Source organism: Ursus arctos, unplaced genomic scaffold (genome assembly GCF_023065955.2).
Source record: "Ursus arctos isolate Adak ecotype North America unplaced genomic scaffold, UrsArc2.0 scaffold_32, whole genome shotgun sequence".
Taxonomy (NCBI): domain Eukaryota; kingdom Metazoa; phylum Chordata; class Mammalia; order Carnivora; family Ursidae; genus Ursus; species Ursus arctos.
The window spans coordinates 23,507,636-23,535,507 of NW_026623008.1; the positions used below are offsets into that span (position 1 = coordinate 23,507,636).

General features: G+C 48.7%; 2 protein-coding genes and 1 non-coding gene across 6 annotated transcripts in view; 2 read left to right on the top strand and 1 right to left on the bottom strand.

The window, feature by feature from the left end:
• The first annotated feature begins 633 nt into the window (after positions 1-633).
• Positions 634-19,299, top strand: TMEM39B (transmembrane protein 39B). Of its 4 annotated transcripts, XM_026516812.4 has the most exons (9): positions 634-1,001; positions 2,671-2,797; positions 3,319-3,538; positions 4,142-4,225; positions 4,530-4,684; positions 11,602-11,938; positions 12,869-13,056; positions 17,290-17,410; positions 18,845-19,299. In XM_026516812.4, exons 1-9 carry the CDS (start codon positions 998-1,000, stop codon positions 19,085-19,087), a joined length of 1,479 nt encoding a protein of 492 aa, XP_026372597.1. In that variant the 5' UTR covers positions 634-997; the 3' UTR covers positions 19,088-19,299. The 4 variants fall into 4 exon arrangements, with proteins under 4 accessions (XP_026372597.1, XP_026372599.1, XP_026372598.1 ...); XM_026516814.4 differs by lacking the exons at positions 634-1,001; positions 2,671-2,797 and adding an exon at positions 3,936-4,018 and having other exon boundaries at positions 3,452-3,538; XM_026516813.4 differs by lacking the exons at positions 634-1,001; positions 2,671-2,797 and adding an exon at positions 3,936-3,980 and having other exon boundaries at positions 3,452-3,538.
• On the bottom strand, positions 6,285-6,386 carry LOC113268631 (U6 spliceosomal RNA). Its single transcript, XR_003321168.1, has one exon. It is a non-coding gene; the product is annotated as a U6 spliceosomal RNA (small nuclear RNA).
• A 2,551-nt stretch (positions 19,300-21,850) lies between the features above and the next one.
• Positions 21,851-27,872, top strand: part of KPNA6 (karyopherin subunit alpha 6) — a 55,934-nt gene continuing 49,912 nt past the window's right edge. Inside the window, exon 1 of the mRNA XM_026516810.4 lies at positions 21,851-21,980. Coding sequence (XP_026372595.1) covers positions 21,977-21,980 — 4 coding nt within the window. The 5' untranslated portion in view covers positions 21,851-21,976. The remainder of the gene's footprint in view (positions 21,981-27,872) is intronic.

The window sequence follows — 27,872 nt, forward strand, 5'->3', positions numbered from 1 at the left end:
ACATATTACAGAATTTACTTATTTTATGTCCATCTCCTCCCACTTAACCGTAAGCTCTGTATCTATTAATTAAATATCTACTAATTCATTCAATTAATTGAGTACTGATGTCTATTATGTGCCAAGCACTGTGCTAAGCCATGGAGCTACCAGGTGACTAAGACAGTTTATAGGTCTTGCAAGGGAAGAAGTCCTAACAGCTGGTAGTTACTAGTAGCTCATCTATTGAGAGCTTCGTCTGTGTTAAGTTCTTGCCATACATCCTGATAATAATGACGGCTAACATTTGTTAAAACAGATCCTGTGCTACGTGAGTTATCTCGTTCAATCCTCACCAATACCTATAAGGTGAATATTACCAGCCTCACTGTAAAAAGCAAGAAACAAGATTTCAAGGCTCAGAAGGAGCAGAATCAGGATTTGAACAGGAGAAAGATTTAGGAGTTAGGGTCAGCCAAACGAGGTGAACGACTGGTTGTGGGAGGAGTCGAGGGGAAGAGGGAAATGACTCCCAGGTTTTGACTAGGGTGCACCAGAGAAAAATAAGGGCGAAGACAAAGACGAAAGCCCAATTTGGGACGCGCTGAGTTTGAGGCGCCTGCGGGCCACTCCTGGATACAGTCCATCTCGGGCAGAAGCCGAGAGGCGGTTCCGGCCCCCTCCCTCGGGCCTGAAGAGATGCTGGGAGAAGGCCCACACGGGAGGAGCAGGAGGTGACTTCCCTCCCTCTGGGGTCTCGAAGCAGCAGCTGCAGGAAGAGCGTAGGGACCGCGAGACAAAGAGCGCGCAGCCACCGCCTTTGTCCGCGCGGCCCCTTTAAGAAGCGCGCCCCCAGCTTCCAGCCCGCCTTGTATGCAAATTTGGCGGCCCGGCGGGAGCGCGCGGCTGATACCCGGGGACTGGGCTGCGGCGGTTAGTCCTCTCCCGGCCGCCGTCGCCTCCGACATATTGCCCGCAGGAGCTGCGGCGGCGGAGCGGAGAGCGCCGGGGGGAGGAGATGGGTGAGCGGAGCGGCTCCGGCTCGGCCGGGGATCGGGCGGGCGTGGGGGTCGGGATGGCCAAGATGCTGACTGCTCCCCCACGCGGACAGGATCCCGGCGAGGGAAGGGGGAGGGGATGCGGGGCACAGAGGGACCCCGCCCCCTCCTGTCGCTTTACGGGGTGGGGCCTCGCTTGTGGGGGCGGGGCATTGGCGCGGGGGGCGGGACTTCTAAAATGGAGAGGGCCCGTGGGGCTTCGGCTTTGGTGGGACCGGCTCACCTGGGCTAGAAGTGGGGCCAGGGCTTAGCGGTGGGCGGGGCCTTGGTGCTAGGGCGGAGCTCTTGGGCTGTTGGCGCTTGAGCGGGGGCGAACTTTCTGGGCCGTAGGGGCTTGGCACTGCGGGCGATGGGGCGGGAAGGAGACCTTGCAGACCAAGGGAGCCCATTCTGGAGCGGGGCTTCTGGGCTAAGAGAGCTTTTATTGGCTTGTGGGCGGGTTTTCTGGGCTGACAACAGTGTGTAGGCGGGGCTTCTGGGCCCAGGGGCTTTATGTGGGTGTAGAGCTTCTAAAGAGAGGAGAGTAGGTGTGGGCAGAGCTTTTGGACTGATGGTGCATGCGTGGGATGTTTAAGCCAGGTATAATAGGGTATAATAGTATATGAACAGGGCTTCTGGGTTGGGGGCTGGTTGGGTGCGGAGCTCCTAGACAAGTCCTTTTTGGAGACATGTGAGAAAAGCTTCTGAGCTGGGAAGCTAGGGCAAAGGATGTGTGTGTGTGTAGGCTGTGTTGCCGTGAGGAGGTTTGAACAAGGCTGTAACTTTGATTAGGACTGGGGTGGTGCTTGGGAGCTTTGTGTAGGAGCTTTGTGCAGGATGGTGCCTGGGAGCTTGGGCTAGACTGCTAAGCCAAGAGAAGTAGGTTTGGGGCCCACAACCGCAGCATTCTCCCAGAGCCCACCTCCTTGACCCTATGCTCAGGCTCTGCTCCTGACCATAAGACACCTATTGAGCTGGATCTCAGACTGGAGGAGAAGGCTTGAAGAATCGTAAGCCCAGAGAGACTTGTAGAGTCTGAACGAAGCAGTGTACGCCAGACCTAAGAGCGCAAGCCTCAGACCCCAAACTACCTGTGACACAGTGTAAACTCAGTTTCCTAGTCTGTGGAAGACCTACTTTGCCAGGTTCATTCACTCATCAACATACGCTTACAGGGCACTTACTTTATGCTGGACCCTGGTGGAAGGGAGGGATACAACAGTAAAAAAGACATATAAGGGTAATGACCTCACTGACTTTCTGTTCTAGTGAGACAGACAATAAATGTATTAACAAATGAATAAAATAAATCCCAAGAGTGAATTATTGTGGGAAAAAAGTAGAAATGAGAGTTACGGTTGCAGGTACTTTAAAAATGGCAGTCAGGGAAGGGCTTTGCGGTTAGGATACAGAAAGTGCAAGAGGTAGCAACAAGTTTGGTTTGCTTAAGGAGAGAAAGGACAGGAAGGCTGAGGCATAGAGGCCAGGCAGAGAATGGTAGGAGATGAGGCTGAGCGGTAGGCAGGGGCCAGATCAGAGGTCTCTGTGATTAGTGATAAAATGAGACACCAGGTGACCAGTAGCCAGTATCATTGCTGTTACCCTTGACCTATGCCCTCCGGCTTGAGGATCTACCTTATGTTGAGTCCCACAGGAGGACGAAGAGGTCCCAACAGGACATCCTACTGTCGAAATCCTCTGTGTGAGCCGGGATCCTCAGGGGCCTCTGGTGGGGGCCACACTTCCAGTGCATCGGTCACCAGTGTCCGTTCTCGCACCAGGTAAACCACCTCTCTTTCCCCTCACTGCGGGCTCCCGGGGGCAATAGGAACAAAGCTGTGTTTCACTGGGCTCGGGCTCTAGGATTTGATACCCCAGATGTCAGATGGGGGTTTGAGTACAGAGAGCAGCAAAAAAAAAAAAGGCTTCAGAGGTGGTGGTCACTTGGGCAGATGCAGTGGGTTGTAGGGTAATAAGCCCAAAGGCCTGGATTCCAGTTACAGTCCTGCTCCTGATTTTCCGGTGGCTTGAACAAGTTGTCTCCCCTCTTTGGGCCTCCTTTTCCTCATCTGTCAAATGGATCTAATAATTCTTACCTTCTTGGGGAATGTTGGGAAACCCAAATAAGATGAGGGATAGGAAAAGGCTCTCTGTTGGCTCCTTTGACGGGCAGGATTAGGAGGACTCCAGCCTCGCCCATGAGCTGCTTTTCTGATCTAACCCCACCACCCTGTGTCCTGGAAGCCCTTCTTGGTGGGGTTCTCCGGTCAGCTCCTGATGTTTTTCCCTCCCCACTTCCCAGGAGCAGTTCTGGGACGGGCCTCTCCAGCCCCCCGCTTGCCACCCAGACGGTTGTGCCCCTCCAGCACTGCAAGATCCCCGAGCTGCCAGTCCAGGCCAGCATTCTGTTTGAGCTGCAGCTCTTCTTCTGCCAACTCATAGCCCTCTTCGTCCACTACATCAACATCTACAAGACGGTGTGGTGGTATCCGCCCTCCCACCCACCTTCCCACACCTCCCTGGTAGGTGCCCAGCTAGGAGCGGCTCTGTGTGTGTGTGTGTGTGTGTGTATGTGTGTGCGCTGACATTTGGTTTCAGTTTAACACAGCTTACCAAGTGCCCTGTACACTTGGCCTCTCACTGGGCATGGAGAGTGTAGAAGGAACAGGAAGTGAGTGATTCCCGAACGCTCGCCCCTAGTTGCTCAGTACCATATGAGGCACTTGAAAGGTAGCAGAGATAAATCTGACAGATGATGCCTAAAGGAGCGTAGAATCTTAAGTGCTGTGGGGGAGAAGAGCCACAGGCGTACATGAGTATTTCAGGAGTGCAAAGATCTCCATGCCGAAAGAGAGGTGCAGGGACAGGGGCACGGGTGATCAGAGCAAGAGGGCTCACACACCACTCTCTTGTCTCCAGGGACTGTCCCACTTCCCTCCTCTGGGTCCTGTTCTGCTCCTCTAGGTAATTTCCTGGCCTGACTCAGCTGGAGGCCTGTGAAGGTCAGAGAGTGGGGACAGTCCCTGTGGAAAGGACTGAGCAGGGGGAGGTGGGGATGAAAAAAGCCCGTATATGGGCAGGCGGCCCACGTGACCCCCAGCCTCTGCCCCCCCCCCCCCCGACAGAATTTCCACCTGATCGACTTCAACTTGCTGATGGTGACCACCATCGTTCTGGGCCGCCGCTTCATTGGGTCCATCGTGAAGGAGGTGATTGGGTCCCAGAGGCTGGCCGGGGACTTTGGGACTCCCCTTTCCCCTGGGGGTACCAAGGAAACATGCCAAGCCCTTCAAGCCTAAGGCAGTTCCTTGGGGCTCCCTTTGAACTTGGTTGAAGAACATTACATCCCATCACTCTTGGAGTTTCCGGGGCATCGAGGAAAAGGATTCACCTTGCCAGGTTCTGCCCCACGTTTCCGTGGGTGGGATCACAGGCCATGCTGGGTGGGATGTGGGCACAGCCCCGGTGGCCTCCACCCAAGGCCCCATCCCGTCCTATCTCGCCCTGACCCAGGCCTCTCAGAGGGGGAAGGTCTCCCTCTTTCGCTCCGTCCTGCTGTTCCTCACCCGCTTCACCGTTCTCACGGCAACAGGCTGGAGCCTGTGCCGCTCCCTCATCCACCTCTTCAGGACCTACTCCCTCCTGAACCTCCTGTTCCTCTGCTATCCGTGAGTACCCCTCACTTCACCCCTCCCTGCCTAGCACCCGGCTCCGGACCTCTGCCCTGAGTGTGGCTGGGTCAGCAGGTGCCCAGACCCGGGAGACTCACGCGGAGCAGCAGCAGTATCCTCTCACATTGTCTGACAGCATCCCCCTGGGAACAAGATGATTAGCTTGCTTTTGCAGGAGCGGAAACTGAGATAGCAGGCATGATTCACCCTAGGTGCCGCCATCAGGGAGGTCCGAATGGGACTCAGATCTGAGTGTGTACGCCAAAGGAACATTCCTGGTGGGGACGCATGGGCTTTGTCTCCCTCTCCTTTCCTCTCCTCTCTGGTTCTTTCTCTTTCTCTGTCTTTTTTGGTATCTTAGCGTTTATGTAATCTCTCGGTGCCTCCCCCAGGTCTGTGTGCGTGCAAGCACCTGCGTGTGTGCATGTTTCTGTGTGGGTGTCTGTGCATGAAACGTGTGTGTGCGCACGTGTGTGTATCTGCACGTGCATGTGTGTGTCAGTCTTTGTGTCCCTTTGCTCACTCACTCCATCTCACCAGAGCCCACATTGTTGGGGATCAGAAGATAGTGTCTGGGAGGAGCCCAGGACTGCCCCCTTCTGGCCTAGAACTGGGGAGAATTTGGCAAGACGTCCCTTCTGGCTGTTTCTGGGGCAGGCTCCCGGCTGTCTGGGCATTTACAGTCATTTCCCAACCCCGGGGCTTTCTGGTTCATGAATTTCCTCAGGCTGGGCCAGTTCTCTGTCGTGGGAAGCTTCAGAGCCAGCTGCTCATCCCTCTCTACCCTGCATATGAGCAAAAGGGCGCTGTCATGGGAGAAGCCCCATCACACTTGTTTCAGTTATAATTCGTTTTTAATTATAAGAGTGACACATGTGTCATATAAAAACATTAAACTTTACAGAAGCTTTTACTGTAGAAAATGAAAGTCCTCTATAATATTAGTCCTCCAGAAAACCATCATTTGCAGCATACCCTCCCCCATATTTTTTCAAGCATACACACATACATTTGTTTTTAACAAAAAAGGGGCCATACAGTCTACTACATTTTTCACATAATCCCATAACTTGGGTATTTTTCCACGGCAAAACATAAAGGTCGGCCTCATTTTTTTAATGGCCTCATAGTATCCCATTATATAGATTTTTCACAGTTGTGTTTATCGTCTATTGGTGGCCTTTCGAGGTATTCCTAGCTTTTCCCTATTGAAGACAATGAGGTAGGGAACCTTCTTTTGCATACATCTTTGCCCACTTGTCCAATAGTTCTGTACAGCAGATTCCCAAAGTAGCATTACTGTACCGAAAGATGCAGTCCATGTATATTTCTGATAGATATTAACAGATGGCCCTCCAGGGGTCGTACTGGTTAGAGTTGCCTTAATTTTTTCCCGTTGTGGTTTCTATCCAGTGAATCCATCCTGCTCGGATACAGGTATCCCCCAGTATTCATATTTTGCTTTATTTTTTTATTCTTTCATTTGTAAATTTTTATTAACATAAGGCAGGCGTATCATAACAAAGCAATCCAGGAGTGGTAAAAAGCTTATGACGAAAACCAACCCCATTTTTCAGCTTTTTATTTATTTATTTATTTATTTATTTTCGATTTTATTTATTTATGTGACAGAGAGACAGCCATGCTAATCTTCTCTGTATCGTTCCAATTTTAGTATATGTGCTGCCGAAGCGAGCACCCATTTTTCAGCTTTTTAGTCCCACTTCTCCAAAGCAATCTCTACTGTTTCTGGCTTTCATGTTTTTTGAGTTACCCCCATAATTCTAATATCTTTGTACCTTTATTCCTTTTAAAAACATGTGATTGATTTTATAAGTTGGATAATAGGTTTACAAAGTTAAAATTCAAAACGTATAAATATGTGTAAAATGTATACATTTAAAATGTGTAAAGAATATAGAATGAAAAAGTCTCTCCTTGGCTCCTGTCTGTTAGCTGCCCAGTTTCCCTTCCAAGAGGCAACTACCAATATTCCTGGTTTCTTGCATATCCTGGAAATAAGTGTTTTATGCATATACAAGCATATCACACACATGCTTGCACACATACATTGATTCCCTTCAATGACAGATGAAGATTTACTTAGTTCACCCTTCCATCCATACTATTCCCAGTATTTTATAAGTGTTATTGTTATTCTTTATTGATTATCTTTTCCAACAATGTCAGTATGCCTGTATTTTTTAGTTCATCAACAATGGTATCTTAGTCCCTTTTATGTCGATGGTAATATTAGGAACTCTACCCATCCACTTTTCCTACCCCCTTCCTCCTCTCACTTCCTGGCAGCTAAACTCTTATAATGTTAAGCTTGACATTCACATTCTCCTATATAACGACATTTAAGTCTTCCATTCTTTGTCCAAGGTTAATTCTAAAACCTAAAAAGCAGTAAGTAGTCTTGATGTTAAGAGTATGAAAATATCGTTCACTTCAGGGCCAAGTAGATGATATTCCTTCTCTATAGTTACTAAATTATAATCTTGGGCCTCTTAAAAAAAGGAAGTTCCTCATGTCAAAGTCAAATGGTTTCTCTTTTCTTACATTCCATCATTTGCTTAAAATCATGTCACATTTTAGTCTGTTTCATATTTAGATTGTAACTTTCTTATACAGCCTTTTTTTTTCTTGGAGTTCTAATTGCCTTTCTTTTTTCTTGTTGACAAAAGAATGATGGGCCTTCAACATATCCTCAAGTTTATCCAGCCTCTCAGTCATGCTACCTGTTGCCTGGAGTCCATTTTTCCCCCTAAAGACATCCCTCCTGGAGCCCTCCATCCTCCTGCTCCAGTCTGGAGTGGTTGTTCTTTAGGCCTGCTGTACAGCTCTCAGCCTGGGACTTCCCTTCGCTGCCCTCCTGGGTTGGATCCACTGTTTCCTGGATCCCATGTCTTCCTCTTTCTTGGTTTTCTCCCTTATTTTGCTGGAGTGCATTATCAGGTAATTTCCTTAACAATGGGTATGTGGGAGGTATATACATTCTGAGGCCTTGCATGTCTAAAAATGTCTTTATTCTGCCCTCATACTTGATTGATGGTTCAGCTAAATGTAGATTTCTAAGTTCAAATTCATATTCTCTCAGAAGTTTGAAGATACTACTCCATTGTCGCTAGCATCCCATACTTCTAATGAGAAGTCTGATGCCAGTTTGATTCCAACTACTTTGTAGATGACTTGTTTTTCCTTTCTGAAAACTTTTAGAGATATCCTGTTTATCTTTTGATTATTGAACTTTCACAAGGAGGTGTCTGGTGTGGGACTTTGTCTTTCATCTTATCAGTACTCTAGGGCTCTTAACCTGGAGATTTGGGTATTTCTTCAGATCAGGAAAATGTTCTCCTATGATTTCTTTGATAATATCTTCCCTTCTATTTTTTTTTCTATTCTCTGTGGGACTTCTGTTCATCAGGTGGTAGACCTCATAGATTGATCATGTGTTTATTCTCTTATATTTTCTCTCATATTTTTCATCTCTCTCCCTTTCTCCCTCCCCTTCCCCCCATCTTTCTTTTTCTCTGTCTCTATCTCTCTCTCTCCCCCCTCTGTCCCTGTCCTCTCTCTCTTTTTACTTTGCCTTTAGGGAGATTTCCTCAACTTTATCTTTCAGCTTTTTTATTGAGTTTTTCAGCAATCATATTTTTCCTCTCTAAGCCTTTCTTATTTTCTGATTGTTCTTTTCTCATAGCATTCTGTTCTTGTTTTAAAAATCTTTTCTGTTCCCTCAATTTTGTCTTTCCACTGGGGTTGGTTTTTTGTTTCATGCTGCTGGTTTTCTAAGCATAGTTCGTTGTTTCGTCGTCTTTACACTGACAAACAAAGGACTGAATAGGTTGGAGCGCACTTTCTCTCGCTCTGCCATTCCATATGTGAGTGGGAGGCTTGAGCAGGAATTCTAAGGACATGAGCAGGACACACTGACTGGCCGACTTTGCTTCAGGAGGAGGGAGTGTGGTGCTAGTTGTCAGGTTGTGGGCCCCCATAAACCAGAAGCCAGAGTGAGGGGTTACTCTAGGGTGCCCCCATTATAGACCACAATTCTCCCTAGACAGTTTATTCAATTTTTTTTTACAGAAGAATCCTTCAGGGTGGGTTGAATATGAGATAAGAGAATAAAGGGACTGACTTCTACAAATAAATGCAGATCTTTGTTTAATCCCAATTGTTCAGTTCTGCTGCCTGATTCTGCCCTTTATCAGCTGTGCCTACTTCAGGTCAAAGTCTCTCTTGGGTCATTGGGCAGATAAGCTCCTACCCCCAGTGCAGCCCTCTCACAGCATATTCTAGACCTACGCCATCCAGTTCAGTAACTTCTAGCCACCTGTGGTTATTGACCATTTGAGAGAGGCTATTTTGGATTGAGGTGTGTTGTAAGTGTGAAATAAACTTCAGATTCTGAAGACTCAGTATAAAAAAAGAAAGTAGGGGCACCTGGGTGGCTCAGTCAGTTAAGCATCCGACTCTTGGTTTTGGCTCAGGTCATGATCTCAGGGTTGGGAGATGGAGCCCTGTGTGGGGCTCTGCGCTCAGCGGGGAGTCTGCTTGAGATTCTCTGCCTCGCCCTCTCCCTCTGCCCCTCCCCCTACTCACGCGCACTCCTGTGCATGCTCGTTCTCTCTCTCTAAAATAAAATCTTTTAAAAAGAGAAAGTAAAAATCTCATTTGTAAGTAATGATTATATGTTGAAATGATAATGTTTTGCATATATTGGGTTAAGTGAAATAGAGTGTTAAAATTAACTTCGTATTTTTTTTCCATGTGGCTACCAGAAAATTTCGAAGTACATATGTGATTCTCATTATATTTCTGTTGGGCAGCACTGCTCTAGATGATGGCTTCCTTCCTCATCTGTCAACATGTTTCCATCTGCTTTCTAAATTTGTCAAAATCACTTGTGAACTGATAAACCCCACTCCCATTCTTTTTGCTGATATGAACTTATTTTCTACGTTTATACTGTCACGCCTTGAGTGGAGAAGATGAGAGGGAATCTGCCATCTTGCCTGGGAAGGAGCTTCTAATTTGTGACCTGTGGAGCAGTCATTTGTTGTTACCAAATAATTTAATTCTATCTGCAGTCCTTCTTAGAGGCAAAACCAGGGAGATTCTTAAGGACTTGGCCTTAGGTTTGGGTCTGAATCCCTTGTGTGTTCCTGTAGGTGCCCCCCTCCTTCATTCCCACAAGGTGTCCAGAAGAGTGTTTTGGGAATCCCATTTCAGTCTTTTCTGTCCCACAGAATCACTGGTCTCTCTTTTCTAAACAAAATTTTATGGATCTTCTGCTTTGGGTCAAGCACCGTGATGAGTGTTGTTGCAAGGTTTAAAGAGAGTATTTATGCAAACACGAGGTGTAATGCCTAACTGAGTGTAGAGAATCAATACAAGCTCTGTAAGTTAGGGCAAATTAAGGAAACTGAGGCTCATAGAGGTTAATAACTTGCCCTAAATTACAGTACTAGTAAATAGCAGAGCTGGGATTTTAATCCTGGCCTATTTGACCAAAGGTTATGCTCCTGACCACAGTTCTCTAAGTTATCATACTTAACCTTACCCCCGGGGAGAATGGGTAGCATCCCGATTTTATAGGCCAGAAAGCAAAAACCCAAAAAGGCCAACTGCTTGCCCAAGAACACTCATGTATCCCTTCTTGGAACATCAGAAAAAAGGAAGAAAAAATCATTACTGACAAGAAAATGCATTCTCAGTGGCCCTGACTCCTGGGTGCAGCCCAGGGACCATTCTGCGGCTCTGTCTGAAGACCTAGAGAAATGGATAAGCCCCAAGCTGAAAAAAGGAATGTGTGTGAATAGCACCTACTACAATGTTCCGTGGACCGTGCTAGGCACTTAGCTACTTTTCCCCCCTTTTTTATTTATTTGTTTTTATTTAAAGTAATCTCTGTGCCCAACATGGGGCTCGAACTCACAACCCCCAGATCAAGAGTCCCATGCTCCACCAACTGAGCCCGCCAGGCACCCTGACTCTTAACTTTTTACAATTATCTACTTTCCTGGGCTTTGGGCCCACCTAGTTTTCTCCTCGAAAGGTACCAGCCATAGACTCAAAACACCCCTTGACTAATTAGCTCCGGCCCTAGAGGCACGGCTCAGAGAAAGGGATTCGTATTGTTGTAAGGGCCCATTTCAGTGCCTGGCACATAGTAGGCACACAAGAGATACTGTTCCTGAGCCTCCTTCCTCCACAAGCTGCAGAGCTGCCCCCCGAGTATGCAGTAGACCTCTCTCTCTCGTGGTAGCACGTACATTTTTTTTTTAAGTAAGCTCCGCGTTGAGTGTGGGGCTTAAACTCATGACCCCTGAGATCAAGAGCCACGTGCTTCTCTGACTGAGCCAGCCAGGCACCCCTTGTACATTTTTAGCTAATTAATTACGCATAGTGTTTGCTGAATATGTGTCTTGGTCTTTGGTACCAGACAGTTCTGGGTTTGAATCCCAGCTCTGTTGCTTCCTTCCTGGTCGGGTAACCTTTGAGAATCCACTTCACCTCTCCGAGCCACAGCTTCTTCAAAGGAGTACAAAATAATAGTACTGAATACACAGGTAAAGTGCTTAGTACGGCGTCCAGAGCACAGCGTGTGCCCAATGAATGTGAGCTATGAGGGTCACTGTCAGTCAGCAGTAGACCACGAGGCAGGGCCTCATCCCTGCTTCCTCCTTTGTCCCCGATGCTCGGCACAGTGCTTGGCCTGCAGTCGATGCCGATACCTATGTTGAATGTCTGATCAAAGGATGGCTGGATAGAAGGATGGGTACATTCTCCCCTCTTGAGTTGCCGGGAGAGCTCAGGCCAGGGAGGAAAGAAGATTCCTTCCGTGGGTAAGGGTAGGGATCGTGGCCCACGGGCAGGCCTCCGCTCACCACTGTCTTCCCCAGCAGGTTTGGGATGTACATCCCGTTCCTGCAGCTGAACTGTGACCTCCGCAAGACAAACCTCTTCAGCCACATGGCCTCCATGGGTCCCCGGGAGGCGGTGAGCGGCCTGGCGCGGAGTCGGGACTACCTGCTGACGCTGAGGGAGACGTGGAAGCAGCACACGCGGCAGCTGTACGGGCCGGACGCCATGCCCACCCACGCTTGCTGCCTGTCCCCCAGTCTCATCCGCAGCGAGGTGGAGTTCCTCAAGATGGACTTCAACTGGCGCATGAAGGAAGTGCTGGTCAGCTCCATGCTGAGCGCCTATTACGTGGCCTTTGTGCCCGTCTGGTTCGTGAAGGTACGTAGCTCAACCCAGGGAGGGCAGGGGCCTGCCTGGGGCCTCACCCTGCTGCCCGCCGCACAGGAGCCCTCCTGCTCGCGTGAATAACCGCACCATGTTTGATAAGATTCCCATCTGTTCTCTGGAGAGCTAGAGCAACAATGACCCCGATTTCAGAGTGGAAAGAACAAGGCTTCCTGGGAAGGAGTAGCCCGCAGAAGGTCACCCAGCCGACGAGGGGCCATGACATTGTTCATAATACTTGATAACAGAAAGCAGGGATGTAATTCACTAGGGCTGCTTTGGCCTCGGCGTGTCACAGGGTCCAGCTTTATCATGAAGTAGGAAAGCCAGGATTCATCCAGACCCGAGTGAGTCCAAAAGCCCGCGCTTTCTCTCTAGTTTGTATGGCCTCCTGGGAAGGCACCTCCCCAGCAGACAGGAGGCTTGAAACGTTTCTCGAGGGGTGGACTGCACTGAATGGTTTGGGGCTGAGAGGACTTTATGTTTCTTGAGCACCTACGATGTGCTAGAGCTTTCGTGAGTGTGATAACCCTCCTGCCACCTGTCAGGGGCGCTTGGTAGCTGTTCTTACCATGGGACAGAAGAGAAAGCGAGAGCACAGAGAAGCGAAATGACTTGCCTGGTGTCACATAGTTAATAAGCAACAGAGCCAAGATTTGGACTCATGTCTGTTGGACTCCAGAGCCTGTGCTCTGGCTCAGAGTGGTAGGAGCGATTTTCCTGTAAGAGGAGCTGGTAGACAACTTGAGTAGTGGGCACAGGGGCTCAGCCCATGAGTAAGCCCCCTTTATTAGGTGTTTGATTCTCGGTCTCAGGGCCCCCAGAAGGCTGCCCCGCTTTCTGAGGCAGATCGAGTCAGGGAAGGGGGAGGCAGGGAGGCCATTACGGACATCCCAGGCCTTACCCATCTCCCGCTGCCCCCAGAACACGCATTACTATGACAAGCGCTGGTCCTGTGAGCTCTTCCTGCTGGTGTCCATCAGCACCTCCGTGATCCTCACGCAGCACCTGCTGCCCGCCAGCTACTGCGACCTCCTGCACAAGGCCGCTGCCCACCTGGGCTGCTGGCAGAAGGTGGACCCAGCGCTGTGCTCCAACGTGCTGCAGCACCCGTGAGTCGCCCTCCCCTTCCCTGTCCAGCCCCAGCCCTCGTGGTCCGTGACTTTGGAGTCACTGGCCGCCTCCCTCACCAGCTCCTGCATTCAGGCGGCAGGTGGTGGCTGAGCATGTCTCGTATGCTAGGCCTTGTGGCCAGAGTGGGGTGTGGCCGGGCCCAAGGCAGACGCGTCCCCTGGGCTTAGGTAACTTGCAGTGCGCCGGGGATCGGAGGAGGCCAGGCAGTAAATTCACGGACCTCGTTGACTTTCTCCTTCACTGACGGTCGCTCACGCAGCTCATTGACCGATTTGCTCCTGCCTTCATTCCTTGCTTCTCTCCTTCTGTTACCTGCTCACTCAACTGCTCAGTCATCAGGTCACCTCCTTTCCAGCAGACGTTTATTTCCGAAGCCATACCGGCCTGGTGCTCTCTACCGGACAGAGGAGCTTGGACTTTGACCTCCAGGCAGAGGGCGGCTATGGAGGTTTTGGAACAGTGGAGGAACCCATTCCGAGCTGCCTAAGAGACATCAGTGTGGGCAGAGGATAGGGTGCCATGTTAGCCGGTGGTGACCCCTGGCCAGGGAAGCAGAGCCACGGAGAGGGAATGACCGAGACAAGGTCCTTGAGGAGGTCAGTCTGGTGGGGGTGAGCACCGCATACACAAATGGTTATAGGATGATGGGAAGAAGGAAGCCCGGCTGCAGGACAGCTGCAGAGACAGAAGCACCGGCTCAGGAGCTCAGCCTCCCCTCAGCCTGGCTCATCCTTCGTGGCTCATCCTTCACGGTGCCTTCCTCACCGTACTTTTCACCCAGGTGACCCTCACTTTCCTGCCTGCATCCCCCCATTACACTGGAAGCTCCTCAAGGCTGGGCCCACCCGAATCACATCTGAGGCTCGGGCCCAGCACAAGGTGTGGCAGAGAAGAGGCCCCTAGGACAGGTTTATAGAGGTAGGTCCATCAAGAAGCAGAGATGCAAAGGGAGGGAGGCCACAGAGACACCTGGCTGGCTCAGTCGGTACAGCATGTGACTCTTGATCTGGGGGTTGTGAGTTTGAGCCCCACGTTGGGCATAGAGATTAGTTTAGATAGATAGATAGATAGATAGATAGATAGATAGATAGATAGATAGACAGACAGATGAAAAGTAGCTAAGTGCCCAGCATGGTACCTGGAACATTGTAATCGGTGCTATTTACAGACATTGCTTCTTTTTGCTTGGGGCTTGTCCATTTCCCCAGGTCCTCAGACACCGCCCCATTAGGGTCCCTGGGCTGCCCCCAGGAGTCAGAGCCAATGAGAATGCTACATTTTCTCATCAGTAGTAATTTTTTTCTTCCTTTTTTCTGATGTTCCAAGAAGGGAAACATGAGTGTCCTTGGGCAAGCAGTTGGCCTTTTTGGGTTTTTGCTTTCTGGTCTATAAAACGGGGATGCTGCCATGCTCCCTGGGGTAAGGTTAAGTAAGATAACTTAGAGAACTGTGGTCAGGACCATAATCTTTGGGGTCACATAGCCCTCCGTGCTAGTCAGGGTCCCTCCCAGGCTCTGTCCAAATGGTCGAGGTAAGGGCATAGACATTGGCAAACGGGCCTCAAGGGGGCTCAGCTTAGCCTTAGCCTCTGAGGGGAGGGAGGAATAGAAAGGTAGAATAGAGCTGAACATGAGGAGAAACCTGTCCATAGCTCACCATCGTTCGCAGAGAAGACCCAGGCTCCTTCGCATGTCTTCCCAGCTGATGAACTGGGTCCTGCCAGCCTTTTCTGCCTCCTCTCTTACCATGCCTTCCCCACTTACCTCTGCTCGAGCCAGACCAAACCGCTTCGGATCCTCAGTTTCTATATGCATGTTTGTATGCAGGCGTTGGCACGCGGTGCTTGTTTTGCCGGGAACACCCTTCCCACCTTCCTCTTCTTGACTGATTGCTGTGCATCCTTTAGCAGTTTGCTTCCTCCAGGAACAGTTTCCTCACCACCCAGGATGGGTTCCGTGCCCCCTACCCCACGTTCCCACAATCCCATAATGTCATGATCATTGCACCTAACACTTTCTGCTCTGTTTGCTTAGTTACTCACCTGTTATTCCAGGAGGTCAGGGTCCTTGCCTGTCAAGCGCTCAGCCGTCTCACTCCTGGCAGTTTGCCTGGCTTATAATAGGTCCATGGTAAATTTTGGTGGTTTGTGTCTAGTCTTTTTTTAAGATAAAATTTACATACGGTGAAATACACAAATCTTTTTTTTTTTAATTTAAATTCAGCTTAATTAACATATAGTATATTATTAGTTCCAGAGGTAGAATTTAGTGATTCATCAGTGGCATATAACACCCAGTGCCCCCCTTAATCCCCTTCCACCCAGTTACCCCATGCCCCCACCCACCTCCCCTCCAGCAACCCTCAGTTCGTTTCCTAGAGTTAAGAGTCTGAAATGCACAAATCTTAAAGTGTACAATTCTTCGAGTTTTGATAGTCCTATACCCCCATGTATAGGTAGGCCTGTACCCCCATGATAGGCAGACCTGTACCCCCACATATAGATAGAACAAGGTGTAGAACATTTACAGCCTCTCAGAAAATTTCCTTGCGGCTCTTCCCAGTGACCGGCCCCCACTTACCACTACCACCCAGACAACCATTTTTCTACTTTCTTTCAAAACTAGCCTGTTCTGCAGCCTCACATAAATGAAATCTTGGGTTCAGTTTCTTTTTCATTCGGCATATTGCCTGTGAGGCTCATCCATGTTGTTAGGTATGCCATGATAACTAGTTTTCAAAATTTTTTAAAAAAGGTTTATATGTGTATTTGAGAGAGAGATGGAGAGAGCATGCACCTGAGCAGGGGAGGGGAAGGGGGAGAGAACATCCAGGCAGACTCCCACTGAGCGCGGAGCCTGACGTTTCTCTCACGAGCCATGAGCTCAGGACCTGAGCCGAAACTAAGAGTCAGACACTTAACCGACTGAGCCATCCAGGTACCCCGATAACTGGTTTTTAAATGAATGAATCAAAAAGGAAGGAACAGGGGTTAGAGTTTTTCGTAGACAGTGATTCTCTGTCCTCTGGCCCAGGACCCTTGGAGTCCCTGGGAGATGTGGCAGAACTAGAAGATCCCATCATCCCGTTCCCATGCTCACCGAGGCCCCTCTGTGCCAGCCCTGTGCCATGCTCTGAGGACAGAGAGATGAAATGGACACGGTCTCTTCCCTCAAGGGCCCCCGGACGAGTGAGGGATACAGGGAAATAAGCGATGACACACTGGGGAAAGTGGACCAGTAGCAGGAGATTCAGGGAGCTGTTGAAGGATGCCGAACTCTGTGGGGAGTTTGAGAAAGGCTTTCTGGAGGATCCCGAGTTTGGAAAGAGCTTGCCAGAAGCATACAGCATCAGGAAGGGCCGTCTAGTGGGAGGGAGTGACTTACGTAGAGATCTGAACAGTAGGCTGTGCTGCAGGAACTAGAAACCACTGGGAACGGCTCCAGGCAAGCTGTGCGGTGGGAGTCATGGAAGACCGTGCAGGGCTCAGAGGCCCCAGCGAATCTTTGGGGACTTGACTCCAAGGGCACTGAAAATACTTCAGAGGGTTTTGAGCAGAAAATAGGCTCAGCTTGGTGTTTTACAAAGACCACTCAGGCGGCTCTGCAGTGGACCCATTGCAGGCTAGAGGTGAGAGTAGGTGAGGAAAATGCCAGGGCACCTGGGTGGCTCACTCAGTTGGGCATCTGCCTTCGGCTCAGGTCATGATCTCAGGGTCCTGGGATCGAGCCCCGAGTCCATTCGGGCTTCCTGCTCAGCAGGGAGTCTGCTTCTCCCTCTCTCTCTGCCCCTTCTCCTGCTCCTGGTCTCTCTCTTTCTCAAATAAATAAATAAAATCTTAAGGAAGGAAGGAAGGGAGGGAGGAAGGAAGGGAAGGGAGGGAGGGAAGGGAGGAAGGAAGGGAGGAAGGAAGGAAGGAAGGAAGGAAGGAAGGAAGGAAGGAAGGAAATGCACCCAAAGAGGGAAAAAGTTTTTCTTGACAGTCCCTCAGACATGAATCTCAACTCTGGACCTTCTTCTGACTCCCATGAATTTCTCATGATTCTTACCCCGTTTTTACGGAGGAGGCACCTGAGACTCAGAAAAGGAAAGTCACTGTGTCTAAATGATAGAAGTGGGAGTAGGGCCCTGGTGGTTACACCAGGCCCAGTGTGCTGGTACCCCCTTTCGTGGGTGAGCTGGGTGTAAGAGGCACTGTTGGGCTGTGCCTCCAGGTGGACGGAGGAATGCATGTGGCCACAGGGCGTGCTGGTGAAGCACAGCAAGAACGTCTACAAAGCCGTGGGCCACTACAACGTGGCCATCCCCTCCGACGTCTCCCACTTCCGCTTCCACGTGAGTCTCCTCCCCTGGGAAGGGGGGCGGGGCCTGATCTCTAGCGGGGAGGATCCCGGGCCAGGAGGGAGACGTCCTAGCAACAGAAAGCTATTTTCAGTATTTTTCAAATCCAAAGGAAACCGCACATGGGCAGCACAGGACAGCCCCACACACGGTGACTTCATAACTGCTGCTCACTTGGTAGCAGGTCTTTGAAAACGTCGGGTGGAGGCGGGAAAGAGGACACCATAAAAGGAGGGGTTCTTAGGGGCAAAAATCATAACTATCCTCATTCTGTATGGTGTGCCCGACACAGTGGTAAGCACCTGCCACACACCCTCCATTCAGCCTTCGCTTGTATGTGAGAGAAGTGCCAGAGCTATTCCTACTTTCCAAGATTGAAATTGGCCTAGGGTCTGACTTGTTCAAGGGTGCCTTGCTGGGAAACTTGGGGTCTGATGGTAAGGACTCATGGACTCAGCATTACGAAAAGAGCTGCTAAAAATCACTGAGGCTAGTGGTCTCCATTTTATTTACTTATCTTGCTATCAGAATCCTTTTTTCCAACACCATCAAGACCTCATGGCACCACTCTATTTGAAAGGTTTGGGACTCCCTTCACTTCCCACTCACCACTGCTATAGGCCCCTAAAAAGGCCTCCTTAGATCCTGGGGTTCCAAGGAGCACAGTGATCCAAGAATCACCCAGAAATCGTTATCTGGGTGATGTCTTCACAGTAGTAGAGAAAGCTGAGGCCCAGACAGGAAAGGGACTTGCCCAGGGTCCTGCAGGCTGTCCGGTGCCGAGCTGAGCCTGGCATGCCGGTTTCTTGGACTCCCGTTCCCTGCCACGTCTCTTCCCATCCTGTAAGCAGCTCTTAAGGAGTAGGTACCTTGGCCCCTGCAGAATCGAGATTCCCTAGATGTCGATCAGTCTTTGGAACTGATCAAAACATTCTTCTTGAGTCTCTGCACTCTCCCTTGCTTTGTGAATACCAGGTCAGAGTGAGGTGTCACCACATGCCCTGGAAGCTTCTGGCCCAGGTCAGGCTGCTACCCGTGAAGAAGTGCGTGACTCAGGCTGTAGAGTCTGTAATAACTTTCCATGCCTATGTCGTAAGAGTCTAATTGGTTCGGGCCTGACCAGGAGGATCACCTATAAAAAGGTGTCGATGGTAGACCAGAGAAAGTTTGAGGGAGCAAGCAAGGTCTCTCAAGAAAAGCTTCCTGGAGGAGGGTGGGAGTTCAACACGGTCTTAACTTCTGCGGGAGGCTGTCATCTGGACAGAAGAAAGACCACAAGCAAAAGCAGAGAGGGTGGCAGAGTCCCCGCCCACGTCTGCATGGGGCCCCAAGAGCTTGTCCCCTTCACTGCCCCCCCCCCGAACCCCCATCCAGGAGGCACGTTTCTGGAACATACTTTCCAGTCCCTGCCTACCCTTTCCTGGGCAGTTCTTTTTCAGCAAACCCCTGCGGCTCCTCAACATCCTTCTGCTGCTGGAGGGGGCTGTCATTGTCTACCAGCTGTACTCCTTAATGTCTTCTGAAAAGTGGCACCAGACGATCTCCCTGGCGCTCATCCTCTTCAGCAACTACTATGCCTTCTTCAAGCTGCTGCGGGACCGCTTGGTTTTGGGCAAGGCCTACTCCTACTCGGCCAGCCCCCAGAGGGACCTGGACCACCGGTTCTCCTAAGCCCCAGGGTGACCCCAGGGACAGCATCCACGCTTCAGCCGTGGGCTCTCTGGGAAGGGGCTGTCGGGGAGGGTTGGGTGAGGGGCAAAAAAAACCACAAAAACAGACAAAAAAACTCACCAGAGCTTTGTATTTTTGTTACATACTGTTTGTTTCTTTGATAATTGATGTGATTATTAGGGGAAAAAAAAAGTCCTATTTTTATACTCCCATCAAGCCTGTGTGTCCTTTGTTTCTTTCTCTTCTTCTTGCCTATCAGGCAGAGAGCAGAGGTTAGGATTCTGGGCCAGGAAGCCCCATGTGTGGCTTCTAGGGCCCTTGTGGGTCCTGCCATCTCCAGTAGAGAAGAGATGGGGCATCAGAGGTCGTGGTAAACTGATGGCCGAATGCTGTGTACCAGACGTTTTTCTAATGTGTATTATAGGCCTGTCTCAATCCAACTTCTGTGGCAACCCTCGGAGGTAGGTGCTGTCCTTCCAATTCTATAGATGAAGAACGAGCTCGGAGAACTAGAGTGACTTGCCGAAGATAACACAGCAGTCCAAAAAACCCTCCCCAAAGACAGCAGCACTGTCCTAGCCGAATGTGATGTCCGGATTCTCTCAGCATGCAGTCTCTGAGGCCCTGCTCTGTGTCACTGCTGCGTACAGGATGCCCAGACACAGAAATAAAAAAGCCACGCTACACTGGCATGGGTGTAACAGTTCCAAGATACAGAGTAGCACAGGAGAGAATCTTTAATGCTCTCTGCACTTCTTGGAGGAGGGGATAGTCGGAGTTGTCAGCCACTTCCTAGGTGGACAAAATGGGGGACAGGCACGTCAAGCAGAGGAAAGGACACATGGAATAGCACAGAGATTTGGAACATCCTGGTGTATTTGGGGAGGGTAAGCAGAACGGTTCCTAGAGCAGGAAGGATAAGGAACATGGGGTGGGTCTGCAGGGAGATGATGGATCAGGAAGGACCAATGGTTCTGAGCGAGGGAGGGTGTGTAAGCAAGGCCAAGTGCTAGAGTGGAAACAAAGCTGCGTGGAGAGCGCCCCCCCTTCCCCCCCACCCCCGCTCCTACAGGACAGGCGGGAGGGCTCAGGCTGGGAGAAAAGGACAGTCATAGCCACTCATCTACTCTGCTTGCCCTTATTGGCCACAGGATATGCAGATGAGTCTCTGGTGGTGTATGGGAGACAGACACTACAACAAAAGTTTTTGGTGTCTCTGTTGAGGAAGGCATCGTGCTAGGCAGGGGACAGATACAAAGATGAAGATGCTGTCCCTTAGACAACCAGGAGAGACACCTTGTGAGTAAATTAAGTTGCTAAGTTTTCACTGAGGAAAATGTGTGTCCAGGGCACTGGGGAGCAGAGAGGACGGATACCAAGACTGTCTGGAAAGACAGGGTTTTTCAGGAAGGGAAAGTTGAATTGGGTATTGAAAGTAAATTTGTTTACCCCATGGTCAAGGGGGAAGGGAGGACATTGTGTTCCAAGCAGAGGAAACAGCATACGTAAAGGCAGAAAAGAAGATAGCATACTTGGGGAAAGGGGGTTCCCCAAATATGGATGGACCCTGGGTTGCCTGGTGGGGAGTAGCCCAAGAGGTGAATAAGGACCAGCCTGTGTGTCAGATTGAAATGTCTGGGCATTACCTAAGGGTGGGCAGACAGAAGTTGCTAAGCAGAGGAACAACCTGACAAGGTCTCTGCTTGAAAAAGACAGTGTGTGCAATTGGTGAGCCTGGAGGTGGGAGACTAGTGAGGAGCCGGCAAAATAGACCAGGAGAAAATAAAGAGGGCTGACCTTGAGCAGAGGCAGTAGGAAGAGAAAGATAATGCTCCGTTTCTTGACCCTGCATTCCAGAGTTGGCTTTTTGACTCGGTTCCCTTAATGGGCCAGGCACAGGCCAGACACACAGCTAGGGGAGGCAATCCGTTGCCACAGAACCTGGAAACCCAGGTCCCTCATTCTTCTTCCAAAAGACAATTTCCTGTTTGACTAGTGACTTGAAGACATACCCTTCTCCTGTTTTTTGAGGTGGGGGACCAGGACTGACCTGTCATTATGCAAAAAGGGAGATCTGAAGTGTACCAACCATAAATTCCATGATTACAAAAGGCACATGAATGCTTAGCCTCAATTTCCTCATCTCTAAAAAGGGAGATCATTCCTCCCTTTGTGGAAGTCACAGGCCTCTTCATTTGTTGCTTATTCACTAAAGAATTACTTATGGAGCACATACCATGTGCCAGATCCTGTGCCAGGTGCTGGAGATGTGGTGAACATACAGAACCTACCCCTGCCCTCAGCTTGCTGGGGGTGGGGGTGGGGGACGAAATCGCACGGTCAACTATAAAGCCCTGAACCAGTCTCATTATTTTTCCACGTCCTATCTCCCAATAAGGTTGTAATCGGGTTAACTTTTAAATTCTTCATTTCCTTATCTCCATATCCTCAAGCAAATCTCTTACCCCTCTCCAGAGGATTTCTTATTCATATCTGGCTCAGGGTCTATGATTGGCTTTAACTACGAAAGGAGAAAAATTTTCTAGGGGAGGAGACCCCACTATAAAAGAGGGAATAGCAGAAAAAGCTGAGAATTCCTAAGCACACTTGGCTTTCTTTAGTAAGTATCCCCTCCTAGTCTTTCTTCACTACTCCTCTTATATTCCACCCCTATTCCCCGCCTTTAGTTGCTGCGGTCTCTTTAAACGCGCTCCTCCCTGTAAACTAGGCTGTGGGGCGGAGAGCGCGTTTCTTCCCCGGGTTGAATGTTAAGTTGTTTGTCCGTTTCGGGCTGCCGTCCTGCAGATCCGCCATATTGTCTGCTGAAGCTACCGCTGAAGCTGCCGCCGCCGCCGCTGCCGCCGCCAAGTACGAGCGAGCGGAGCCGCGATGGGTGAGTAAGGAAGCCAGGCAACTGGGGACTCGAGCTGAGGCAGTCCCGGGGCTTGGGGTCTATCGGGAGCCTGTTTCCTGTCTGCAGAAGATGTCTGAGGCCTCTCCAAATAGGTTTGAGGGGAGAAGCCAGGCCGGGAGAGCCGCTCAGGCCAGTTTGGGGCCGGGCTAGGGCCCTTGCGGGAGCAGTCTTCGGGGGCTGGTTCCGGGAGCACCTTGCCACGCCTGGAGCCCCCACGTGGTGGCCCAGGGCCGGAGCCCACGCGTTCCCGGGGGCTGGAAAGGGGCCGCTCCTCCGGCCTGCGCCGAGACCGGGGCTGGGGGACGGGCTCCCGGCGGCAGGCCAGGGCGGCGTTGAGGGAGCCCTCTCCAGGCGTGTGTTTGACCGACGCGCATCTTGACTGGATTCGGGGGCTCCTCTGAACTCAAGGGAAATCCTGCCTACGTCGCGAGTAGAGTCCTCTGGTGAGGGAACGCCAGGCGAGCCGGCTCCGGGCCCGTAACCAGGGGCAGCCATGCCGTAAGCAGCCCGGGCCGCTGAAGGCCGACAGAACTTCCCGAGGCACGGGCGGAAATGGGGTGGTTCGGTGGGACTCAGAGTGACAGCCTAGTAGTTGAAAACCACAGGCCAAGACCTCGGGGCCGTATGTAGTAGATTGGGGATGTCAGGTGTGGGCCTGGCCCTGGTTAGCAGAAAAGGAGCGACCTGTTGCTCTCTCCGAAGGGACTCTGGCTGGTGAGGCCTGTGCTCCGAGGGAATACGATGGCGAAGTCTTTGGACTAGGGACAGAACCATCAGTGAAGAGCTATTTCCTCTTAAGCATTAAAAACTGTTTATCTTGCTGAGCTCTTCCTACGCGTGGGCATTGTTCTGACTGCTTTACATGTCACGTTTTACTTAATATGCACAACCTAATGAGACAGATACAACTGATACCCCAGTTTTACAGGTAAGGAAACTGAGACTTAGAGAGAGGTAAAATAACTTACCCAAGGTCACACAGTTAGTGGCAAAATCAGGGTGATCCCTCCAGAGCCCTAGTGTATAGCTGCAGTTCTTTATGGCTTGGCCACCTAGTGGTTGGGCTGGAAAGGGGGGAAGAAAGCTTTTAACCCTAGGCAAAGTTGTAAAGGTGGTTTTTTTGAAATCTTTAGTCTGAATGAAACTGAAAAACTCCAGAGTGAATTTCTAACCCCAACTATTGTGTGTGGAGGGGAGAGCTAAATGAGATTCTGGGATTGAGTTTTTTAAGAACCGTGATCCCGAGGAAACGTAAATTATTCCCTTGAGCTGCAAGGCAGTGACTTTAGAATCAGATCTGGTATTATAATCCTGCCTGCCACTTTCTAGCTCTCTCATCCAGAGAAGTCTCGTAAATATCAAATGCAGTAGAAAGCATCTAGCACAGTCCACAATAAATGTTATTTGCCTTTCCGATTCTTCCTTTTCCTCATCTCTAGAAGGAGGGGAAAGGGAGTGTTATCAAGATGTTTGAGGACTAAGATAACAGTGTTTAGAGCCTAGTAAGGGCTCCATAAGCATCAGAACAGATTCTTTTCTACCTTCAACAGCATTCCTTTCCCTGGAGCATTCTGGTTGCCAGAATCTGCTGTCAAGCCTGATAGGCTAATCTTTGTAACTGCAGCTTTATGTATCAATGGAAGATTTAGGGGACTTTCATGTTACAGATTTTCTGTTGGCTTTCAATTTTAGAAACACTGGTGCCTCAAAGAGAAGAAGCTAATGTTAAGTTTATTAAGCTCTGTGAAATAAGTTTATAGATTAGGAAACTGCCTCAGAGAAGATAACACAGCTAGTAAGCAGCAAAGCCAGAAGTGAGATCCTTACCCATTTTGCTGTACAAAACCTCTTAGAAGAGTTAAGGTGTGAAGTAAAATTGGTCCTTTTCTGGTAGACTTTGAAATGAAAGTTCTTATATGGAGCAACAAAGCCTGACCAGGGTCCTGAAGGGGATTTTTAGTCTAGAGTCAGGTGGCCTCCCTTTTTCTCTCCAACCCCGTTTTAGGTACCTCTCCCCTGTCCCGCTTGGTCTTTCTCAATGTCCAGCTATTGGCATTTGTGTTTTTTGGCTGATCCTCATACATACAATGTGAGTGAAAATAAGGATACATTTCATCCTAACATGGAATCCAAGGTAGTTTGGGTTATCTCCATTCATAAATGAGTAAACTGAGGCTTTGAGAAGATTAGGTGACTCATCCAAGTGTGGTGATGTAGGCCCTTTGTGTTCTGGGGATACTAACACAGCCCTCACCACACCTCCATGAATCTAGAACCTACTGTATTTCACTGCCTCTCGGGTGTGCTCTACTCACGCGCTGGCTAATATCCTCCTATACTGTTTGTCCTGTGCCAAACTTCATTAGCTTTAACAGACTTCTGTAGTGATTTCACTGTTATTAGGAGCCTGTGGGGGTGATGCTTACAGCTCTGGAAGTTACTTACTCTGACCGACCCTAACAGAGACCCCAGTCTCTTGAGACTCAGCCTTGGCAGACACTGGTTGTTTTATCACCCATTCCTGCCATCTTGCTAACCAAGAATCTGGCAGCCCCTCCCCAGCCCCAGGGATAGGTCTTGATTAATATAAACTATAAACCAATCATTGTAATTCTATCTCCCTAGGCAGTGATTGATTTAGGCTTGGGTATGTGATGCAGCTCTGGCTAATTACACAGGAAGGGAAGCCTGGGGGACTTCTGGAAAAGACTTCCTTATTTAAAAGAGACTTGCCAAGTTTTATTTTATTATTTGTTTGCCAGCTTCTGTTTTAACTTGGGTATCACCAAAGTATGAGAGCCTCCAAAAAAAAAAAAAAAAAAAGAGAGAGAGAGAGATGGGCAAGCTGTAATAATAGCACTTAAATAGAACTTGTTACGTGCTAGGCACTAAGTACTATAATACTAACTCCTTTACTTCTCAGATTCTTATGTTCTAGTTGAGGAAAACTGAAGCATAAAGTTCAGTAACTTGTGCAAGGTCAGAGCTAGTGAATAGAACCACTTACTCAGGTAGTATGGTTCTAACCAATATATGGGCTATTAAGGGCTGTCTTTTGTCTCTGGAAAGGAAAGAGCCCTTTTCTGTCTCTGAAACTGGCATTAGTAATGCTGGGGTCATGAGGCAGAATTTATAAATAAGAGCAGGCAGTTCTAAGGGTGAGAGTAGAGAAGATGGGAAGAATCTGATATTTTCTTGATGTTTTTGAGCCACTGAACTAGGCAGCTTTGGAACTGTCTTATCTGTTGGTTTAACTAGGATACTGACGGCCACTTCTAGTTTGTTTTTTGGCTGCAAATAACAAAACCTTTCTAACTGAGAACACTTCCTGGTCAAGAAGTAACTTAGCCCATCTCTTTTAGTTTCCCTCCAGCGTCGCTTACCCACACATGTATAACAGCTACTTGCAGGGCAGGCCCCTAATCATCAGTCCCCATCTAAGTGCCCCACAAGCATCAAACTCACTCCCCTTTCCTGGCCCACTTTTCCTGAATTTTTATAAATGGTAGAACCATTGGCCCAGACACTAGGGCATCTATCCATCTTTGGTTCCTCACTCTTTTCTTCCCTTCTGAGTTGGCAGTTGAAAACTGTGATCATGTTACTTCTAAATTGCTTTGTGTAGGTTTTTCTCACAGCAGAGACTCACAAAGAGTATTAATTTTGTGCTCTTTAACCTTACCGAATCTCAGGCCACTCAAAGTGAAAATGTGAATAAGGGTGCGGGGGTGGCACAGTTGGTCGGACATCCGACTCTTGGTTTCAGCTCAGGTCATGATCTTTAGGTCATCAGATCAAGCCCCGCATCAGACTCCACGCTGAGCTTAAAACTTCTCTCTCTGTCCCCTCACCCCCTGCAGGCACGTGCTTACGTATTCTCTCTCAAAATGATAAATAAATCTTAAAAAGTGAAAATATGGGTAACATAATTTTTTTAAAAGACTTTATTATTTGACAGAGAGAGACACAGCGAGAGAGGGAACACAAGCAGGGGGAGTGGCAGAGGGAGAAGCAGGCTTCCCGCCGAGCAGGGAGCCCGATTCGGGGCTCTATTGGAGGACCCTGGTACCATGACCCCAGCTGAAGGCAGACGCTTAACAATTGAGCCACCCATGAGCCCCTGGGTAACACTGTTTATTAATATAAATGAAGATTCAGTGAAGTACTAGATACCAAAAAGTGTAAATTGTAAAGGTATTATTTTAGAAGCTCTCCACATCTCTTCTATAGCTTCCTGTACCACTGTTGTAATTCTTGCTATAGCAATGTTGCTAAAACACCCATTTGATCGTGTCACTACTCCTTAGTTTAGGAACCTTCATGGACTTAGTATCTACAGGATGAAGTCATCACCCATGCAGTGTGGTATTCGAGGCCTTCCTAATGATTTTACTAATCTTATTCTATTGAAAGATTTATCTACATATCCCGCGTTCCACTCAGACTACCTCCTTTGTATTACTGTCAAGAAGGTAACAATCCCTTCCCCACCCATCTTTTCCTATGGAAATCTTGCCTGATTTTCAAGGTCTAATTTAAATGCTTCCTCCTTCATGAATTCTCAAATACTTTATGCCTTCCAAGCTGTAAGTGAACTGTCCTGAATTCTGTAGCACTTTGTTCTTGGCTTTCATATAGCCCATTTCGTATTCTTTCTTGTGTTCCAGTTACTTAATCTGTAATATAGGGGCACCTGGGTGGCTCAGTAGGTTAATGGTCTGCCTTCGGCTCAGGTTATGATCCCAGAGTCCCAGGATCGAGCTCCCACTGCTTCTCCCTCTGACCCCTCCCCCTCATGTTCTCTCACTCTCAAATAAATAAAATCTTTAAAAAAAAAAAAATCTGTAATATAATTTGTTCTTCAACCAGTAATTTAATCTCCACAGCCTTATAGTTCTCATCTCTAAAATAGGGATAGTATCGGGGCACCTGAGTGGCTTAATCAGTTAGGTGACTGCCTTCGGTTTGGGGCATGATCTCAGGGTTCTAGGATGGAGCCCCAAGGCGAACTCCCTGCTCAGCGGGGAGTTGTCTTCTCCCTCTCCCTCCACCTCTCCCCCTGCTTGTGCTCTCTCTGTCTCTCAAATAAATAAATAAAATTATTTTTAAATAAATAAATGAATGAATAAATAAAATAAATAATATATATATGGATCCATATACCCATATGTATCTATATATATGGATAATATCTATCTCTATATAGATATATAGATATATATCTACCTATATATAGATTAGATACAGATATGGATATATATGGATAATATTTACCATATGTATCTGTATACAGATATATATGGATAATATCTACCTCAAAGGAGTGTTAGGGGGATTCAGTGAGCAAATGCATGTAAACCATTTTAGCATGGTGTTTATTATTAGGTAGTAAATACTTAACAGTAATTGCTTTTAGTCACTTAGTAAATAAATAAAGGACTTACTATGTTTCAGGCCCTATGCTAAAAATAGATTATTAAATAGTTTGTCTTTGAGGGGAAGGCAGTAACATATTATGAAAACTTGTCAGAAACATACTTTTAGAGGCCAGGCAGGCAACGGTTATTCATCAGTTTTAGCAAATGTTTATTGAATACCTAGCATGTACAGGGACTATTCTGCTCTAGGTCCTAGAAATACAGTGGTGAACAAAACAGACAAAAATCTGTCTTTCTGGTGAAGTTTCAGAGTTTTGAATTCTAATGGGTAATCAACCACATGGAGACTGGCAGGCCATCTACAGAGCTCCATGTGGTCTGTGCAGCTCTAGCCAATTGTTGCCATGGGGGACTGGAGGTCTAGCATTGCCTTATTGCATAATTTCCCATTCCTTTCCACAGTCCCTCTCCCCTTGAAGTTGTAAATCCAGAT